Consider the following 22,691-nt stretch of genomic DNA (forward strand, 5'->3'; position numbering starts at 1 on the left):
TCTGGAATGTTCCCAGTAGATAAAGAGGACTTACTAGTTCTGGAATGTTCCCAGTAGATAAAGAGGACTTACTGGTTCTGGAATGTTCCCAGTAGATAAAGAGGACTTACTGGTTCTGGAATGTTCCCAGTAGATAAAGAGGACTTACTAGTTCTGGAATGTTCCCAGTAGATAAAGAGGACTTACTAGTTCTGGAATGTTCCCAGTAGATAAAGAGGACTTACTAGTTCTGGAATGTTCCCAGTAGATAAAGAGGACTTACTAGTTCTGGAATGTTCCCAGTAGATAAAGAGGACTTACTAGTTCTGGAATGTTCCCAGTAGATAAAGAGGACTTACTAGTTCTGGAATGTTCCCAGTAGATAAAGAGGACTTACTAGTTCTGGAATGTTCCCAGTAGATAAAGAGGACTTACTAGTTCTGGAATGTTCCCAGTAGATAAAGAGGACTTACTAGTTCTGGAATGTTCCCAGTAGATAAAGAGGACTTACTGGTTCTGGAATGTTCCCAGTAGATAAAGAGGACTTACTAGTTCTGGAATGTTCCCAGTAGATAAAGAGGACTTACTAGTTCTGGAATGTTCCCAGTAGATAAAGAGGACTTACTAGTTCTGGAATGTTCCCAGTAGATAAAGAGGACTTACTAGTTCTGGAATGTTCCCAGTAGATAAAGAGGACTTACTAGTTCTGGAATGTTCCCAGTAGATAAAGAGGACTTACTAGTTCTGGAATGTTCCCAGTAGATAAAGAGGACTTACTAGTTCTGGAATGTTCCCAGTAGATAAAGAGGACTTACTAGTTCTGGAATGTTCCCAGTAGATAAAGAGGACTTACTAGTTCTGGAATGTTCCCAGTAGATAAAGAGGACTTACTAGTTCTGGAATGTTCCCAGTAGATAAAGAGGACTTACTAGTTCTGGAATGTTCCCAGTAGATAAAGAGGACTTACTAGTTCTGGAATGTTCCCAGTAGATAAAGAGGACTTACTAGTTCTGGAATGTTCCCAGTAGATAAAGAGGACTTACTAGTTCTGGAATGTTCCCAGTAGATAAAGAGGACTTACTAGTTCTGGAATGTTCCCAGTAGATAAAGAGGACTTACTAGTTCTGGAATGTTCCCAGTAGATAAAGAGGACTTACTAGTTCTGGAATGTTCCCAGTAGATAAAGAGGACTTACTAGTTCTGGAATGTTCCCAGTAGATAAAGAGGACTTACTAGTTCTGGAATGTTCCCAGTAGATAAAGAGGACTTACTAGTTCTGGAATGTTCCCAGTAGATAAAGAGGACTTACTAGTTCTGGAATGTTCCCAGTAGATAAAGAGGACTTACTAGTTCTGGAATGTTCCCAGTAGATAAAGAGGACTTACTAGTTCTGGAATGTTCCCAGTAGATAAAGAGGACTTACTAGTTCTGGAATGTTCCCAGTAGATAAAGAGAACTTACTAGTTCTGGAATGTTCCCAGTAGATAAAGAGGACTTACTAGTTCTGGAATGTTCCCAGTAGATAAAGAGGACTTACTAGTTCTGGAATGTTCCCAGTAGATAAAGAGGTCTTACTGGTTCTGGAATGTTCCCAGTAGATAAAGAGGACTTACTGGTTCTGGAATGTTCCCAGTAGATAAAGAGGACTTACTAGTTCTGGAATGTTCCCAGTAGATAAAGAGGACATACTGGTTCTGGAATGTTCCCAGTAGATAAAGAGGACTTACTAGTTCTGGAATGTTCCCAGTAGATAAAGAGGACTTACTAGTTCTGGAATGTTCCCAGTAGATAAAGAGGACTTACTAGTTCTGGAATGTTCCCAGTAGATAAAGAGGACTTACTAGTTCTGGAATGTTCCCAGTAGATAAAGAGGACTTACTAGTTCTGGAATGTTCCCAGTAGATAAAGAGGACTTACTAGTTCTGGAATGTTCCCAGTAGATAAAGAGGACTTACTAGTTCTGGAATGTTCCCAGTAGATAAAGAGGTCTTACTGGTTCTGGAATGTTCCCAGTAGATAAAGAGGACATACTGGTTCTGGAATGTTCCCAGTAGATAAAGAGGACATACTGGTTCTGGAATGTTCCCAGTAGATAAAGAGGACATACTGGTTCTGGAATGTTCCCAGTAGATAAAGAGGACATACTGGTTCTGGAATGTTCCCAGTAGATAAAGAGGACATACTGGTTCTGGAATGTTCCCAGTAGATAAAGAGGACTTACTAGTTCTGGAATGTTCCCAATAGATAAAGAGGACTTACTAGTTCTGGAATGTTCCCAATAGATAAAGAGGACTTACTAGTTCTGGAATGTTCCCAGTAGATAAAGAGGACTTACTAGTTCTGGAATGTTCCCAGTAGATAAAGAGGACTTACTAGTTCTGGAATGTTCCCAGTAGATAAAGAGGACATACTGGTTCTGGAATGTTCCCAGTAGATAAAAAGGACTTACTAGTTCTGGAATGTTCCCAGTAGATAAAGAGGACTTACTAGTTCTGGAATGTTCCCAGTAGATAAAGAGGACTTACTAGTTCTGGAATGTTCCCAGTAGATAAAGAGGACATACTGGTTCTGGAATGTTCCCAGTAGATAAAGAGGACATACTGGTTCTGGAATGTTCCCAGTAGATAAAGAGGACATACTGGTTCTGGAATGTTCCCAGTAGATAAAGAGGACATACTGGTTCTGGAATGTTCCCAGTAGATAAAGAGGACATACTGGTTCTGGAATGTTCCCAGTAGATAAAGAGGACATACTGGTTCTGGAATGTTCCCAGTAGATAAAGAGGACATACTGGTTCTGGAATGTTCCCAGTAGATAAAGAGGACATACTGGTTCTGGAATGTTCCCAGTAGATAAAGAGAACTTACTGGTTTAAATTCTTCAACAACAAATAGGGGGAGGAAAACAAATCTAAATGGGATTCAGGAGTTGATTTCTTTTGATAACGACTCAGACTGTAAACTGAATATTAATGTCAACTGTAATTCACTACTATAGATAAAACCTACCATAAATATGCTAAAATACCATATTTTCAGAGGGGTTGGAATAACCAGTTGTAAATCTGTGTCCATTGGACAATAAAGTAACCTCCTCCTCCCTCTAGGTCCATGTGGGTGTGGCCAGGAGGTTTGGGTTTGAGTGTACTCCTGATCCCGATACTGGAGGGTGTCTGGAGTTCCCCCCTACCTCCCAGCCTCTGCTCCAGTTTGTGTCTGTTCTCTACCGGGACATGGGGGTGAACATCGAGGGGGTCCGGGCGCGGGCGTTCGTTGATCCGGACAACGACCCACAGCAGGTAGTTTAGTTCTGTGTTTATCATCTGTTGTTCTTCGACCTTCAATCCAAATGGATGTTGTTTTTCTTTTAATGTCTTGTTTAGGTTTAGTAGAACTTTGACAGAACTGTCATGTTCAAATACCCACACTGGAGTGGGCCAGGTGGGCCAGTTTGCACTTTTGGGACTCTGCTATTGGTTTATTAAGCCAGACAAGCTCAACAAGGCACAGAGAAATTATTAGAAATATGTTTCAAGTATTTGAAATCCAGGTCTAAATGTTATTTATTCATCACTTTTCAATGATTATTATTGTTATAATTGTTAATATTATTGTTATTGTCATTGTCATTATTATTGTTATTATTATTATTATTATTGTTGTCATTATTATCAACGTTATTATTGTTATTATTATTATTATTGTTATTATTATTATTATTATTATTGTTGTTGTCATTATTATCAACGTTATTATTGTTGTTATTATTATTATTGTTGTCATTATTATCTACGTTATTATTGTTGTTATTATTATTATTGTTGTCATTATTATCTACGTTATTATTGTTATTATTATTATTATTTTATTTGTTATTGTTGTTATTGTTATTATTGGTATTGTTGTTGTTATTATTGTTATTATTATTAATGTTATTATTGTTATTATTATTAATGTTGTCATTATTATCTACGTTATTATTGTTATTATTATTATTATTTTATTTGTTATTATTGTTATTGTTATTATTGTTATTGTTATTATTGGTATTGTTGTTGTTATTATTATTATTATTATTTTATTTGTTATTGTTGTTGTTATTATTGTTATTATTATTAATGGTATTATTGTTGTTATTATTGTTATTATTATTGATGTTATTATTGTTGTTAACAGAACCACAGCACCAGTAGCAACAGCGACAGCGGCATCGGTAACTTCCTGCCAGATGAAAAGAGTAACCGTGTCTTATTGGTTGACCTGGGAGGCCATAACCACAACCCCGGTCCACGCCACTGGGACAGCCCTCCTCCTCCCTCGGTCCCGGGCTGGAACCAAGCCCCTCCCGGTGTCGTCCCTGGCCCCCCTCTCCCCCCTCCTCCTCCTCCCCCTCACCTCAACAGCAGCTACCCGCCCCCGCCTCTCCCCCCTGCCATCCCCCCTCGAGGGGCCCACTCCTCCCAGCCCTCACTCCACCACTACCCGCCAGGGAAGAGGGGAGGATCTGGAGGAGGAGCGGAGCAGAGCCTGGCCCAGCCCCAACACCATCAGTCTCAACGCTGGTTACCAGTCCATGTCCTGAGAGACTGGAGACAACCGGGCCAGGCAGGACAAACGCAGGGACAAGGAGGCCTGTGTAGTGATCAGGAGTCCTATGCTGAGTCAACGGATGGCTGGTCATCAACCAACTGTAGCACCCTCCCGCCACCCATGAACAAGATACCCGCGGATCGCTACAGGGCTCCGCTACCAGCCGGGGACCTGCCCCTGCCTCCGCAGCCTCCCGGGCTGGCCACGCAGAAGGATGAGTGGGCTAAGAAGCTGTTTGGGCCCGCGGCTGGAGAGAAAGGACTCAGAGAGCACAAGCAGAATGGGAAGAGACGCGGGAATGGGAAAGACGGGGAGAAGAAGGTAAGAGAGTGGTGTGTGTGTGTGTGTGTGTGTGTAGAAGTCATACAGTATGTCATGGTGGTGGTGTGTGTGTGTGTGTGTAGAAGTCATACAGTATGTCATGGTGGTGTGTGTGTGTGTGTGTAGAAGTCATACAGTATGTCATGGTAGTGTGTGTGTAGAAGTCATACAGTATGTCATGGTGGTGTGTGTGTGTGTGTGTAGAAGTCATACAGTATGTCATGGTAGTGTGTGTGTGTGTGTAGAAGTCATACAGTATGTCATGGTGGTGTGTGTGTGTGTGTGTGTGTGTGTGTGTGTGTGTGTGTGTGTGTGTGTGTGTGTGTGTGTGGAAGTCATACAGTATGTCATGGTGGTGTTGGAGAGGTGTGTGTGTGTGTGTGTGTGTGTGTGTGTGTGTGTGTAGAAGTCATACAGTATGTCATGGTGGTGTTGGAGAGGTGTGTGTGTGTGTGGAAGTCATACAGTATGTCATGGTAGTGTGTGCGTGCGTGTGTGTGTGTGTGTATGTGTCTGTTTGTAGAAGTCTGAAGTAAAGCATCAGATTTATAGTGATTTATAGTGATTTATAGTGACCAACTTTTCTCTAGTAGTAGTACTGGTAGTATCTGTATTGTAGAGCTACAGTCCAGACTACCGTTGTACTATGATAGTGTGTGTGTGTGTGTGTGTGTGTGTGTGTGTGTGTGTGTGTGTGTGTGTGTGTGTGTGCGTGGTTCTGTATTGTAAAGCTCCAGTCCAGAATCATATTCTACTATAATAATAGCTGGTGGTCTGGGTTGTGGAGGGAGCTTGTTAGAAGTGAACCCAACATGAGAAAACACTGTATCAAACCACTGGAGTGGAAAATTACTTTCTGGAAATGTCTGGCCACGGGTGCTATCCCGACAACTCTCTTGGTCTGTCTGTCTCTACCTCTACTTCTACCTCTCTCTCTATTTCTCTGTATCCGTCTTTCTCTCTCTCTATTTCTCTCTCTCTGTCTGTCTCTACCTCTACTTCTACCTCTCTCTCTATTTCTCTTTATCTGTCTGTCTCTCTCTCTCTCACTCTCTGTATCTGTCTGTCTTTCTCTCTGTCTCTCACTCTCTGTCTCTCTCTCTCACTCTCTCTCTCTCTCTCTGACTCACTCTCTCTCTCTCTCTATTTCTCTGTCTGTCTCTCTCTCTCGCTACCTCTCTGTCTCTGTCTCTCTCTCTCTCTCTCTACCTCTGTCTCTGTCTCTCTCTCTCTACCTCTCTGTCTCTCAATAGACTCTACACATGTACCTCAGTGTTTGTGGCTTGATGATTAGTTGAATCAGGTCAGGTGTTTTACTACTGGGCTGGAACAAAAATGTGCACTCCTGTTTGGTACTCAGTTTCTCCAGCACACCTTTTAATACCATTTAAGTCTGGTCTTCAGACTCCTCTCTCTCTCTGAGAGTAATTAGATGAAGACAATGTCTCTCTCTCTCTCTCTGACACAAAAAGCTTCCTGTTTTTTTTGTATATAGTTGGATCTGTGGTTGAAATGTAATATTTGATCTTACAGATGTTGTATACAGGGGTATGAATACTTTTGCAAGGGACTACAGCCCCAATGGGCCCTGGTTAAAAGCTGTGCACTATATAGGACATATATATATAGGATGCCATTTAGGTTGCTTCCCATCCCCTGTCCCTGGCCTCGACTCCAGACTCAAACCATACCTTATTGATTCAATATGGACACCTGTTCTGCTCTGCTTCCTTCTCGCTCTCTTTTTTACAGTCTTGATTATGTGGGTTTTATCTGCGCCAAACTTGGTGCAAAACCACGCCCACGAGTAGCCGAGCAAAAAGCCGCGCTGATTGGACAGCTTGTTCTGACGTTCCTCTTCAGGAAGTAAACGCGACATTTTCGGGTTTGCTATATAAGCTGGTATCAAAATAAGAAAAGTAACTCCTAGCGACATCAACAGACTGCCAAGCGTTATTGATTTACCTCGCAGCCAGTGGACTGACGATTGTCGACACTGCTGGACATATTTTCAAGCTATTAGCTAGCAAGTTTACATTTGCAAGTAGCTAGCTAGCTAGTCGAGTGTGCTGCTGTGTTGAGACGGACAACCATCATCAACGGTATTGCTAACTAACGTTAATCTCAACTAAAGAGCTTTCCCCGTTGTCACGTGCGCTACCGTCGCTGCTCCAATATGCCTCGCGAGTGCGCTGTTAAAACGTGCGACAACAAGCAAAAGACTTGGTCGGCTCTAATGTTTCACCGACTTCCACTGAGTCATCCGGACCGATTGAAACTGTGGCTGATTGCTCTGAACAAAGATGCTAATACCGCGACCGATGACCTCAGAAAGTTACTCGTTTGCTCGGAACATTTTCTACCGGGGGACTATTACGAGAAGCTGGGACAGGACAGACACAGCAGGATGAGAATCATGAAAAGTTTCCTGAAGGATACAGCGGTGCCGTCGGTGGCCGTTCACGCGCCAGGACAACGTGGAATAATATCGGTAAGTGTAATCTAACAACATCTGACTGATTGAACAGGGTTATTATTTGTTCCTTGATAAATGACAAAATTTAGGGCGTAGATGCTGGAACTACCAATGTAAGCTAGCTATCGATCACTGGGTGGGGGGGGGTCGCATTGTATTATGGGTAGCGTAGTTTTAGTGAAAGGTGTTCTGTTGACGTTTTCATAGGGCTGTCACTTTACTGGTGAATGTCCTTCTCAGAGCGAGCACACAAACACACACTTTTAGCCAAAGAATAGCCAAGTACAACACACACAATTTTAGCCAAGTACAACACAATGTCTAAGTTAACTTTGTGCCATTTTCTTGGTGCTTTTTATTCATTGTCTTGGGTCAAATACATAATAAAATGTCCACATGCAATATAAAGGAACCGTGACTTGACTGTAAAGTGTTTCAGCTTGCCTTGTAATAGCTGACAGCATGCAGTTATTATAGGGAGAATCTCAATTGCATTTCCTTGACTCCTTGTAGTCGCTCCTCGTTCCCTTCTCGAAAACCAAACCCATTGGATGAGGTCAGAGGGGCGGGACCTCTCACCGTCACATCCAATGTTGTTTGTTGAGAAGGCGAGAGAGGACGCTAGGAATCGAGGAAATGCAATTGAGGTTCTCCCGTGGTCTTGTTCAAAGCCCAAATTGACGTCATGCCTACACGTGTTCTCCCTTTTGTGTATTTAAAAAATGAATAGCAGCATTTCCTGGTGCCTTTTTCTCTCTCACCCAGGTTGAGACGGGAGACGTACCTCCAGGGACTGACTCCCTGTCTGCTGGAGGGGCATCTAGTCCCACCCCACAACGTGGAGGGTCAGGTGTTGCTACGGCTACGACGGGGTTCCTCTCCCACCGGGGTCTGCAGCTGACAGAGCCTGCTTCAACCTCTGGGGCGTACGTGGCTCTGGCTCACACGTGTTCACTTAGTAAGGTAATGCTGTTATTATCATGGGGCTCTACACTTAGTAAGGTAATGCTGTTATTATCATGGGGCTCTACACTTAGTAAGGTAATGCTGTTATTATCATGGGGCTGTACACTTAGTAAGGTATTGCTGTTATTATCATGGGGCTATACTAGCTGTACACTTAGTAAGGTAATGCTGTTATTATCATGGGGCTCTACACTTAGTAAGGTAATGCTGTTATTATCATGGGGCTATACTAGCTGTACACTTAGTAAGGTAATGCTGTTATTATCATGGGGCTGTACACTTAGTAAGGTAATGCTGTTATTATCATGGGGCTATACTAGCTGTACACTTAGTAAGGTAATGCTGTTATTATCATGGGGCTCTACACTTAGTAAGGTAATGCTGTTATTATCATGGGGCTATACTAGCTGTACACTTAGTAAGGTAATGCTGTTATTATCATGGGGCTCTACACTTAGTAAGGTAATGCTGTTATTATCATGGGGCTATACTAGCTGTACACTTAGTAAGGTAATGCTGTTATTATCATGGGGCTCTATACTTAGTAAGGTAATGCTGTTATTATCATGGGGCTGTACACTTAGTAAGGTAATGCTGTTATTGTCATGGGGCTCTACTGGCTGTACACTTAGTAAGGTAATGCTGTTATCATCATGGGGCTCTACTGGCTGTACACTTAGTAAGGTAATGCTGTTATCATGGGGCACTACTGGCTGTACACTTAGTAAGGTAATGCTGTTATCATCATGGGGCTCTACTGGCTGTACACTTAGTAAGGTAATGCTGTTATTATCATGTGGCTCCACACTTAGTAAGGTAATGCTGTTATTATCATGGGGCTATACTAGCTGTACACTTAGTAAGGTAATGCTGTTATTATCATGGGGCTCTACACTTAGTAAGGTAATGCTGTTATTATCATGAGGCTCTACACTTAGTGAGGTAATGCTGTTATTATCATGGGTCTCTACTAGCTGTACACTTAGTAAGGTAATGCTGTTATTATCATGAGGCTCTACACTTAGTAAGGTAATGCTGTTATTATCATGGGGCTCTACGCTTAGTAAGGTAATGCTGTTATTATCATGGGGCTGTACACTTAGTGAGGTAATGCTGTTATTATCATGGGGCTCTACACTTAGTAAGGTAATGCTGTCATTATCACGGGGCTGTACACTTAGTAAGGTAATGATGTTATTATCATGGGGCTCTACTAGCTGTACACTTAGTAAGGTAATGCTGTTATTATCATGGGGCTCTACACTTAGTAAGGTAATGCTGTCATTATCACGGGGCTGTACACTTAGTAAGGTAATGCTGTTATTATCATGGGGCTCTACACTTAGTAAGGTAATGCTGTTATTATCATGGGGCTGTACACTTAGTAAGGTAATGCTGTTATTATCATGGGGCTGTACACTTAGTAAGGTAATGCTGTTATTATCATGGGGCTGTATACTTAGTAAGGTAATGCTGTTATTATCATGGGGCTGTATACTTAGTAAGGTAATGCTGTTATTATCATGGGTCTCTACTAGCTGTACACTTAGTAAGGTAATGCTGTTATTATCATGGGGCTCTACACTTAGTGAGGTAATGCTGTTATCATCATGGGGCTCTACACTTAGTAAGGTCATGAATGCTGTTATCATCATGGGGCTCTACTGGCTGTGGATGGATAGTATGGAAGTACTTGGCTTGTGGGAGCTGGAATGGCTCATAGGAGCAGGAGTCTATCTCCTGTTTCTGTAGTGAGACAGCTTGATGTACAGAACACCCCCTGGACAGGACACTCACTAGTGTATCTCCTGTTTCTGTAGTGAGACAGCTTGATGTACGGTACACCCCCTGGACAGGACACTAGTGTATCTCCTGTTTCTGTAGTGAGACAGCTTGATGTACGGTACACCCCCTGGACAGGACACTAGTATATCTCCTGTTTCTGTGGGTAGGCAGCTTGATGTACAGTACACCCCATGGACAGGACACTAGTCTATCTCCTGTTTCTGTAGTGAGACAGCATTATGTACAGTACACCCCCTGGACAGGACACTAGTCTGTCTCAGAGTCTGATAGATAACAGGTTATTGGTTGGGCTGACATTGTGTTTCTGCAGGACCTCCCCTCTACGACGACAACGGGAGACGCATGCAGAAGGAAAAAAACAAAGACCAACGTTCCTGTGAGTATCTGTCTGACACTTCCTGTTCCTTCTGTTGATACGGCTTGACCTGTTGATACGGACTCATTCTGTTGATACGGCTTGACCTGTTGGTCCGGACTCATTCTGTTGATACGGACTCATTCTGTTGATACGGCTTGACCTGTTGATACGGACTCATTCTGTTGATACGGACTCATTCTGTTGATACGGACTCATTCTGTTGATACGGCTTGACCTGTTGATACGGACTCATTCTGTTGATACGGACTCATTCTGTTGATACGGACTCATTCTGTTGATACGGCTTGACCTGTTGATACGGACTCATTCTGTTGATACGGACTCATTCTGTTGATACGGCTTGACCTGTTGATACGGACTCATTCTGTTGATATGGCTTGACCTGTTGATACGGACTCATTCTGTTGATACGGCTTGACCTGTTGATACGGACTCATTCTGTTGATATGGCTTGACCTGTTGATACGGACTCATTCTGTTGATACGGACTCATTCTGTTGATACGGCTTGACCTGTTGATACGGCTTGACCTGTTGATACGGACTCATTCTGTTGGTCCAGACTCATTCTGTTGGTCCAGACTCATTCTGTTGGTCCAGACTCATTCTGTTGGTCCAGACTCATTCTGTTGGTCCAGACTCATTCTGTTGGTCCAGACTCATTCTGTTGATACGGCTTGACCTGTTGGTCCAGACTCATTCTGTTGGTCCAGACTCATTCTGTTGGTCCAGACTCATTCTGTTGGTCCCGACTCATTCTGTTGGTCCCGACTCATTCTGTTGATACGGCTTGACCTGTTGGTCCCGACTCATTCTGTTGGTCCCGACTCATTCTGTTGGTCCCGACTCATTCTGTTGGTCCCGACTCATTCTGTTGATACGGACTCATTCTGTTGATACGGACTCATTCTGTTGATACGGCTTGACCTGTTGATACGGACTCATTCTGTTGGTCCAGACTCATTCTGTTGGTCCAGACTCATTCTGTTGGTCCAGACTCATTCTGTTGGTCCAGACTCATTCTGTTGATACGGCTTGACCTGTTGGTCCAGACTCATTCTGTTGGTCCAGACTCATTCTGTTGGTCCAGACTCATTCTGTTGGTCCCGACTCATTCTGTTGGTCCCGACTCATTCTGTTGATACGGCTTGACCTGTTGGTCCCGACTCATTCTGTTGGTCCCGACTCATTCTGTTGGTCCCGACTCATTCTGTTGGTCCCGACTCATTCTGTTGGTCCCGACTCATTCTGTTGGTACGGACTCATTCTGTTGATACGGACTCATTCTGTTGATATGTCTTGACCTGTTGGTCCGGACTCATTCTGTTGGTCCGGACTCATTCTGTTGATACGGACTCATTCTGTTGATACGTCTTGACCTGTTGGTCCCGACTCATTCTGTTGGTCCCGACTCATTCTGTTGGTCCCGACTCATTCTGTTGGTCCAGACTCATTCTGTTGATACGGCTTGACCTGTTGGTCCAGACTCATTCTGTTGGTCCAGACTCATTCTGTTGGTCCAGACTCATTCTGTTGGTCCAGACTCATTCTGTTGGTCCAGACTCATTCTGTTGGTCCAGACTCATTCTGTTGGTCCCGACTCATTCTGTTGATACCGACTCATTCTGTTGATACGGACTCATTCTGTTGGTCCCGACTCATTCTGTTGATACGGACTCATTCTGTTGATACGGACTCATTCTGTTGATACGGACTCATTCTGTTGATATGTCTTGACCTGTTGGTCCGGACTCATTCTGTTGATACGGACTCATTCTGTTGATACGGACTCATTCTGTTGATATGTCTTGACCTGTTGGTCCGGACTCATTCTGTTGATACGGACTCATTCTGTTGATACGTCTTGACCTGTTGGTCCCGACTCATTCTGTTGGTCCCGACTCATTCTGTTGATACAGACTCATTCTGTTGATACAGACTCATTCTGTTGATACGGACTCATTCTGTTGATACGGACTCATTCTGTTGATACGGACTCATTCTGTTGATACGGACTCATTCTGTTGATACGGACTCATTCTGTTGATACGGACTCATTCTGTTGATACGGACTCATTCTGTTGATACGGACTCATTCTGTTGATACGGACTCATTCTGTTGATACGGACTCATTCTGTTGGTCCCGACTCATTCTGTTGGTCCCGACTCATTCTGTTGGTCCAGACTCATTCTGTTGATACGGCTTGACCTGTTGGTCCAGACTCATTCTGTTGGTCCCGACTCATTCTGTTGGTATAACACTTCCAAAGGAAAAGCTGCACACTAGTCGCCCAACGTTGTAATTTATTCACCACCGTTTCCACAGCAACCTGTCTATCAGAATGGAGTCATTTATTCACCACCGTTTCCACAGCAACCTGTATCAGAATGGAGTCATTTATTCACCACCGTTTCCACAGCAACCTGTCTATCAGAATGGAGTCATTTATTCACCACCGTTTCCACAGCAACCTGTCTATCAGTATGTAGTAATTTATTCACCACCGTTTCCACAGCAACCTGTCTATCAGTATGTAGTAATTTATTCACCACCGTTTCCACAGCAACCTGTCTATCAGTATGTAGTAATTTATTCACCACCGTTTCCACAGCAACCTGTCTATCAGTATGCAGTTTTTCGTACAAATTCTCCTTTTAACATGTTTATTTTTTCTGTCGTTCAGGTGACGCGCAGGAAGAAAGGTCAAATGGACGCAGCCGTTAAGAAGACTTCAGTGAAGGACTGTACCAGTATGAGCTCTGCTGCTGGTTCCACCTCCAACCCCTCCACCTCCAGCCTCTCCACCTCCAACCTCTCCACCTCCAACCTCTCCACCTCCAGCCCCTCCACCTCCAGCCCCTCCACCTCCAGCCCCTCCACCTCCAGCCCCTCCACCTCCAGCCCCTCCACCTCCAGCCCCTCCACCTCCAACCCCTCCACCTCCAACCCCTCCACCTCCAGCCTCTCCACCTCCAGCCTCTCCACCTCCAGCCCCTCCACCTCCAGCCCCTCCACCTCCAGCCCCTCCACCTCCAGCTCTGACAGTAGGGTGTCGTCGGGCGAACCGGACGGAGGAGGAGTTTGGAGCGAAAGGAAATGGATGGTGAACGAGTCGAAACTCAAGGAGCTTTTCCAGACGTGTCACCAGTGTGGCGCTGCGTTGCGTAATCGGACCATAACCGCGTTGGGCTACAGCCAAATCAAAGTCACCTGGACGTGTCCCGATGAGCACCGAGGAGAGTGGCAGTCGTGTCCCGATGCGTTCGGTATCGGTCACTACCTGCAGACGGTGGGTTACAGAGTGTTGCTGGACTCCATGAATAGTCCGTTTGTAAGTCACGACTAAGTATCTACTACAGTGTGTGTGTTATCTAGCGAATACCTGGGTCGTAGTAGCCTCCTGTTACCAGACTGATGACCTACTGCCAGACTGATGACCTACTGCCAGACTGATGACCTACTGCCAGACTGATGACCTACTGCCAGACTGATGACCAACTGCCAGACTGATGACCAACTGCCAGACTGATGACCTGCTGCCAGACTGATGACCTGCTGCCAGACTGACGACCTGCTGCCAGACTGACGACCTGCTGCCAGACTGACGACCTGCTGCCAGACTGACGGCCTGCTGCCAGACTGACGGCCTGCTGCCAGACTGCGGAGCAAAACACAATAGAAACTTACAGGACTTCACTATGGCTGTACTGGGTTGAGGGGTACCTCTCTATGGATGTACTGGGTTCACGCCCAATTTTTCAGTTTTTGATTTGTTAAAAAAGTTTGAAATATCCAATAAATGTCGTTCCACTTGATGATTGTGTCCCACTTGTTGTTGATTCTTCACAAAAAAATACAGTTTTATATCTTTATGTTTGAAGCCTGAAATGTGGCAAAAGGTCGCAAAGTTCAAGGGGGCCGAATACTTTCGCAAGGCACTGTACACCCTGACTCTGCGTGCAATGAACGCAAGAGAAGTGACACAATTTCAGCTGGTTAATATTGTCTACTATGTCTGATTTATTTGAGCTAAATATGCAGGTTTAAAAATATATACTTCTGGGTATTGATTTTAAGAAAAGGCATTGATGTTTATGGTTAGGTACAGTCGTCCAACGATTGTGCTTTTTTCGCAAATGCGCTTTTGTTAAATCATCTCCCTGCGTTGCATCGATTATATGCAACACGCTAGATAAACTAATAATATCATCAACCATGTGTAGTTAACTAGTGATTATGATTGATTCGTTTTTTTATAATGCTAGCAACTAGCTAGCAACTTACCTTGGCTTCTACTGCATTTGCGTAACAGGCAGTCTCCTTGTGGAGTGCAACGAGAGGCAGGTGGTTATAACCTTGGACTAGTTAACTGTAAGGTTGCAAGATTGGATCCCCCGAGCTGACAAGGTGAAAATCTGTCGTTCTGCCCCTGAACAAAGGCAGTTAACCCACCGTCCCTTGGCCGTCATTGAAAATAAATACATATTTCCGATTGTTATGAAAACTTGGAACTCGGCCCTAATTAATTGGCCATCCTGATTAATCGGTCGACTTCTAGTGTGTTGCACAGTAGGCTGTTATCTGGTGGCAGGCCAAATGGCACCCTATTCCCTATATAGTGCACTACTAGTGACCAGAGCCCTATTCCCTATATAGTGAACTACTAGTGACCAGGGCCCTATTCCCTATATAGTGAACTACTGGGGACCAGAGCCCTATTCCCTAAATAGTGAACAACTAGTGACCAGGGCCATATTCCCATGACACTTCTTTATAAAGTCCTGATACCTCACTTCCTGTCCGGGGTGTTTCATTGTCCGCTACTTCCTGTTTATCGACTCATGTACTGTCTATCCTAGTAAACACTTCTGATTGGGTGATGGTGTGAGGAGAGGAGGAGGGTGGTGGGAGAGAGAGAACTATTAACCTATATCTATCCCCTACACACCCATTACCTTCTAATAAGCCTGTCCACTATGTATTTTATTGCAACTGCACCCAGATTCATGTCTGAAGGACAGGGCAGACCATATTGGCTACTTTCTCCAGGACACCTCACCTCGGGGAAGTTCCCCTAACTTACTCGTACACTTTTTGGAAGTTGACATAGAGCTACCTCAGGCCAATAGTTTTAGACCTCGTGGTCAAGAACCCCCACCCCCCCCCCTGACTATTCTTGTAGCCTATGTTAATAGTGGAGGGCAGAAGAAGTTCCCTCATAGGAATATATAAAGTAGATTCTATTCTACTGTATTATATTCCTCTGTATTCTATTCTATTGTATCCTACTGTATTCTATTCTACTGTATTCTACTGTATTCTATTCTACTGTATTCCATTCTACTGTATTGTATCCTACTGTATTCCATTCTACTGTATTCTATTCTACTGTATTCCATTCTACTGTATTGTATCCTACTGTATTCCATTCTACTGTATTCCATTCCACTGTATTCCATTCTACGGTATTGTATCCTACTGTATTCCATTCTACTGTATTATATTCTACTGTATTCTATTCTACTGTATTCCATTCTACTGTATTGTATCCTACTGTATTCCATTCTACTGTATTCCATTCTACTGTATTGTATCCTACTGTATTCCATTCTACTGTATTCCATTCTACTGTATTCCATTCTACTGTATTCCATTCTACTGTATTATATTCTACTGTATTCCATTCTACTGTATTGTATCCTACTGTATTCTATTCTACTGTATTCCATTCTACTGTATTGTATCCTACTGTATTCTATGCTACTGTATTCTATTCTACTGTATTCCATTCTACTGTATTCCATTCTACTGTATTCTATGCTACTGTATTCTATGCTACTGTATTCTATTCTACTGTATTCCATTCTACTGTATTCCATTCTACTGTATTGTATCCTACTGTATTATATTATACTGTATCCTACTGTATTGTATTCTACTGTATTATATTTTACTATATTTACTATATTGTACTATAGTCTATTCTACTGTATTCTACTATATTCTATTTTCCTGTATTCTATTCTATTATATTCGGCTTTCAACTATGTTCGACTCGATTCTACTATATTCAACTTTATTGTGCTGTATTCTACTATATTATACTGTGTTCAATTCTACTACATTCTATTGTATTATATTATATTCTACTGTATTCTACTATATTGTATTCTGCTCTATTCTACTATATTAGACTATTCTACTATATTATATTCTACTATATTAGACTCTTCTACTATATTATATTCTACTATATTAGACTCTACTATATTAGACTATTCTACTATATTAGACTCTACTATATTAGACTATTCTACTATATTAGACTCTACTATATTAGACTCTTCTACTATATTAGACTCTACTATATTAGACTCTTCTACTATATTATATTCTACTCTATTAGACTCTTCTACTATATTAGACTCTTCTACTATATTATATTCTACTATATTATATTCTACTATATTAGACTCTTCTACTATATTAGACTCTTCTACTATATTATATTCTACTATATTATATTCTACTATATTAGACTCTTCTACTATATTATATTCTACTATATTATATTCTACTATATTATATTCTACTATATTATATTCTACTATATTAGACTCTTCTACTATATTAGACTCTTCTACTATATTAGACTCTTCTACTATATTATATTCTACTATATTATATTCTACTATATTAGACTCTTCTACTATATTAGACTCTTCTACTATATTATATTCTACTATATTATATTCTACTATATTAGACTCTTCTACTATATTATATTCTACTATATTATATTCTACTATATTATATTCTACTATATTAGACTCTTCTACTATTATATTCTACTATATTATATTCTACTATATTATATTCTACTATATTATATTCTACTATATTAGACTCTTCTACTATATTAGACTCTTCTACTATATTATATTCTACTATATTATATTCTACTATATTAGACTCTTCTACTATATTATATTCTACTATATTATATTCTACTATATTATATTCTACTATATTATATTCTACTATATTAGACTCTTCTACTATATTAGACTCTTCTACTATATTAGACTCTTCTACTATATTATATTCTACTATATTATATTCTACTATATTAGACTCTTCTACTCTATTAGACTCTTCTACTATATTATATTCTACTATATTAGACTCTTCTACTATATTAGACTCTTCTACTATATTATATTCTACTATATTAGACTCTTCTACTATATTATATTCTACTATATTATATTCTACTCTATTAGACTCTTCTACTCTATTAGACTCTTCTACTATATTAGACTCTTCTACTATATTAGACTCTTCTACTATATTATATTCTACTATATTATATTCTACTATATTAGACTCTTCTACTATATTATATTCTACTATATTAGACTCTTCTATATTATATTCTACTATATTAGACTCTTCTATATTATATTCTACTATATTATATTCTACTATATTAGACTCTTCTACTATATTATATTCTACTATATTATATTCTACTCTATTAGACTCTTCTACTCTATTAGACTCTTCTACTATATTAGACTCTTCTACTATATTAGACTCTACTATATTATATCCTACTATATTATATTCTACTATATTAGACTCTTCTACTATATTAGACTCTTCTACTATATTATATTCTACTATATTATATTCTACTCTATTAGACTCTTCTACTATATTATATTCTACTATATTATATTCTACTATATTATATTCTACTATATTATATTCTACTCTATTAGACTCTTCTACTATATTATATTCTACTATATTATATTCTACTATATTATATTCTACTATATTATATTCTACTATATTAGACTCTTCTACTCTATTAGACTCTTCTACTATATTATATTCTACTATATTATATTCTACTATATTATATTCTACTATATTATATTCTACTATATTATATTCTACTATATTAGACTCTTCTACTATATTATATTCTACTATATTAGACTCTTCTACTATATTATATTCTACTATATTAGACTCTACTACTATATTAGACTCTTCTACTATATTATATTCTACTATATTAGACTCTTCTACTATATTATATTCTACTATATTAGACTCTTCTACTATATTATATTCTACTATATTAGACTCTTCTACTATATTATATTCTACTATATTAGACTCTACTACTATATTAGACTCTTCTACTATATTATATTCTACTATATTAGACTCTTCTACTATATTATATTCTACTATATTAGACTCTTCTACTATATTATATTCTACTATATTAGACTCTTCTACTATATTATATTCTACTATATTAGACTCTTCTACTATATTATATTCTACTATATTAGACTCTTCTACTATATTAGACTCTACTACTATATTAGACTCTTCTACTATATTATATTCTACTATATTAGACTCTTCTACTATATTATATTCTACTATATTATATTCTACTATATTATATTCTACTATATTATATTCTACTATATTATATTCTACTATATTATATTCTACTATATTAGACTCTTCTACTATATTATATTCTACTATATTATATTCTACTATATTATATTCTACTATATTAGACTCTTCTACTATATTAGACTCTTCTACTATATTATATTCTACTATATTAGACTCTTCTACTATATTAGACTCTTCTACTATATTATATTCTACTATATTAGACTATTCTACTATATTATATTCTACTATATTATATTCTACTATATTATATTCTACTATATTATATTCTACTATATTATATTCTACTATATTATATTCTACTATATTATATTCTACTATATTATATTCTACTATATTATATTCTACTATATTATATTCTACTATATTATATTCTACTATATTATATTCTACTATATTATATTCTACTATATTATATTCTACTATATTAGACTCTTCTACTATATTATATTCTACTATATTATATTCTACTATATTAGACTATTCTACTATATTATATTCTACTATATTATATTCTACTATATTATATTCTACTATATTATATTCTACTATATTAGACTCTACTATATTAGACTATTCTACTATATTATATTCTACTATATTAGACTATTCTACTATATTATATTCTACTATATTAGACTCTTCTACTATATTATATTCTACTATATTAGACTCTACTACTATATTAGACTCTTCTACTATATTATATTCTACTATATTAGACTCTTCTACTATATTATATTCTACTATATTAGACTCTTCTACTATATTATATTCTACTATATTAGACTCTTCTACTATATTATATTCTACTATATTAGACTCTTCTACTATATTAGACTCTTCTACTATATTATATTCTACTATATTAGACTCTACTATATTATATTCTACTATATTATATTCTACTATATTATATTCTACTATATTAGACTCTTCTACTATATTATATTCTACTATATTAGACTCTTCTACTATATTATATTCTACTATATTATATTCTACTATATTATATTCTACTATATTAGACTCTACTATATTAGACTCTTCTACTATATTATATTCTACTATATTAGACTCTTCTACTATATTATATTCTACTATATTAGACTCTTCTACTATATTATATTCTACTATATTATATTCTACTATATTATATTCTACTATATTATATTCTACTATATTAGACTCTTCTACTATATTAGACTCTACTATATTAGACTCTTCTACTATATTATATTCTACTGTATTAGACTCTTCTACTATATTAGACTCTTCTACTATATTATATTCTACTATATTAGACTCTTCTACTATATTAGACTCTTCTACTATATTAGACTCTTCTACTATATTATATTCTACTATATTATATTCTACTATATTAGACTCTTCTACTATATTATATTCTACTATATTAGACTCTTCTACTATATTAGACTCTTCTACTATATTATATTCTACTATATTAGACTCTTCTACTATATTATATTCTACTATATTATATTCTACTATATTATATTCTACTATATTAGACTCTTCTACTATATTATATTCTACTATATTAGACTCTTCTACTATATTAGACTCTACTATATTAGACTCTTCTACTATATTATATTCTACTATATTATATTCTACTATATTATATTCTACTATATTAGACTCTTCTACTATATTATATTCTACTGTATTAGACTCTTCTACTATATTATATTCTACTATATTAGACTCTTCTACTATATTATATTCTACTATATTATATTCTACTATATTATATTCTACTGTATTAGACTCTTCTACTATATTATATTCTACTATATTATATTCTACTATATTATATTCTACTATATTATATTCTACTATATTAGACTCTTCTACTATATTAGACTCTTCTACTATATTATATTCTACTATATTATATTCTACTATATTATATTCTACTGTATTAGACTCTTCTACTATATTATATTCTACTATATTATATTCTACTATATTATATTCTACTATATTATATTCTACTGTATTAGACTCTTCTACTATATTAGACTCTTCTACTATATTATATTCTACTATATTAGACTCTTCTACTATATTAGACTCTACTATATTATATTCTACTATATTAGACTCTTCTACTATATTATATTCTACTATATTAGACTCTACTATATTAGACTCTTCTACTATATTATATTCTACTATATTAGACTCTTCTACTATATTATATTCTACTATATTAGACTCTACTATATTAGACTCTTCTACTATATTATATTCTACTATATTATATTCTACTATATTATATTCTACTATATTATATTCTACTATATTATATTCTACTATATTATATTCTACTATATTATATTCTACTATATTATATTCTACTATATTATATTCTACTATATTATATTCTACTATATTATATTCTACTATATTATATTCTACTATATTAGACTCTTCTACTATATTATATTCTACTATATTAGACTCTACTATATTAGACTCTACTATATTAGACTCTTCTACTATATTATATTCTACTATATTAGACTCTTCTACTATATTATATTCTACTATATTATATTCTACTATATTAGACTCTACTATATTAGACTCTTCTACTATATTATATTCTACTATATTAGACTCTACTATATTAGACTCTTCTACTATATTATATTCTACTATATTAGACTCTACTATATTAGACTCTTCTACTATATTATATTCTACTATATTAGACTCTTCTACTATATTAGACTCTTCTACTATATTATATTCTACTATATTAGACTCTTCTACTATATTAGACTCTTCTACTATATTATATTCTACTATATTAGACTCTTCTACTATATTATATTCTACTATATTATATTCTACTATATTAGACTCTACTATATTAGACTCTTCTACTATATTATATTCTACTATATTAGACTCTACTATATTAGACTCTTCTACTATATTATATTCTACTATATTAGACTCTTCTACTATATTATATTCTACTATATTAGACTCTTCTACTATATTATATTCTACTATATTATATTCTACTATATTATATTCTACTATATTAGACTATTCTACTATATTATATTCTACTATATTAGACTCTTCTACTATATTATATTCTACTATATTATATTCTACTATATTAGACTCTTCTACTATATTATATTCTACTATATTAGACTCTTCTACTATATTATATTCTACTATATTAGACTCTTCTACTATATTATATTCTACTCTATTAGACTCTTCTACTCTATTATATTCTACTATATTATATTCTACTATATTAGACTCTTCTACTCTATTATATTCTACTATATTAGACTCTTCTACTATATTATATTCTACTATATTATATTCTACTATATTAGACTCTTCTACTATATTATATTCTACTATATTATATTCTACTATATTATATTCTACTATATTAGACTCTTCTACTATATTAGACTCTTCTACTATATTATATTCTACTATATTATATTCTACTATATTATATTCTACTATATTAGACTCTTCTACTATATTAGACTCTTCTACTATATTATATTCTACTATATTATATTCTACTATATTATATTCTACTATATTAGACTCTTCTACTATATTAGACTCTTCTACTATATTATATTCTAC

General features: G+C 37.2%; 2 protein-coding genes across 8 annotated transcripts in view; both read left to right on the forward strand.

Moving 5' to 3' along the window:
- Window positions 1-22,691, forward strand: part of LOC110515513 (regulator of G-protein signaling 12-like) — a 152,151-nt gene that overhangs the window by 10,907 nt on the left and 118,553 nt on the right. For all 4 annotated transcript variants that reach the window (XR_005034301.1, XM_036934299.1, XM_036934298.1 and 1 more), the window contains exons 6-7: window positions 3,086-3,277; window positions 4,155-4,889. Coding sequence is in view for 3 of the 4 variants with exons in the window: in XM_036934299.1 (XP_036790194.1) it covers window positions 3,086-3,277; window positions 4,155-4,889 (927 nt within the window). In the remaining variant the exon portion in view is untranslated. The remainder of the gene's footprint in view (window positions 1-3,085; window positions 3,278-4,154; window positions 4,890-22,691) is intronic.
- LOC118936846 lies at window positions 6,569-12,221 on the forward strand. Of its 4 annotated transcripts, none has more exons than XR_005034303.1 (4): window positions 6,569-7,380; window positions 8,131-8,841; window positions 9,148-9,564; window positions 9,643-10,179. XR_005034303.1 is itself a non-coding variant. In XM_036934301.1 (3 exons), the coding sequence occupies exons 1-3, from the start codon at window positions 7,066-7,068 to the stop codon at window positions 9,253-9,255; spliced, it is 1,134 nt and encodes a 377-aa protein (XP_036790196.1). In that variant the 5' UTR covers window positions 6,569-7,065; the 3' UTR covers window positions 9,256-10,179. The 4 variants fall into 4 exon arrangements, 2 of the variants coding, with proteins under 2 accessions (XP_036790196.1, XP_036790197.1); XR_005034302.1 differs by having other exon boundaries at window positions 9,148-9,477; window positions 9,565-10,179; XM_036934301.1 differs by having other exon boundaries at window positions 9,148-10,179.

Source organism: Oncorhynchus mykiss, chromosome 10 (genome assembly GCF_013265735.2).
Source record: "Oncorhynchus mykiss isolate Arlee chromosome 10, USDA_OmykA_1.1, whole genome shotgun sequence".
Lineage (NCBI taxonomy): Eukaryota > Metazoa > Chordata > Actinopteri > Salmoniformes > Salmonidae > Oncorhynchus > Oncorhynchus mykiss.

What these genes read in the sequence shown, in the direction of transcription:
- LOC118936846 (XM_036934301.1), top strand. Translation starts at nt 7,066, where the DNA reads ATGCCTCGCGAGTGCGCTGTTAAAACGTGCGACAACAAGCAAAAGACT. An exon ending in GACAACGTGGAATAATATCG is followed by an intron (nt 7,381 to 8,130) that starts GTAAGTGTAATC and finishes TCTCTCACCCAG; the next exon opens with GTTGAGACGGGAGACGTACC. An exon ending in CTAGCTGTACACTTAGTAAG is followed by an intron (nt 8,842 to 9,147) that starts GTAATGCTGTTA and finishes ACACTTAGTAAG; the next exon opens with GTAATGCTGTTATTATCATG.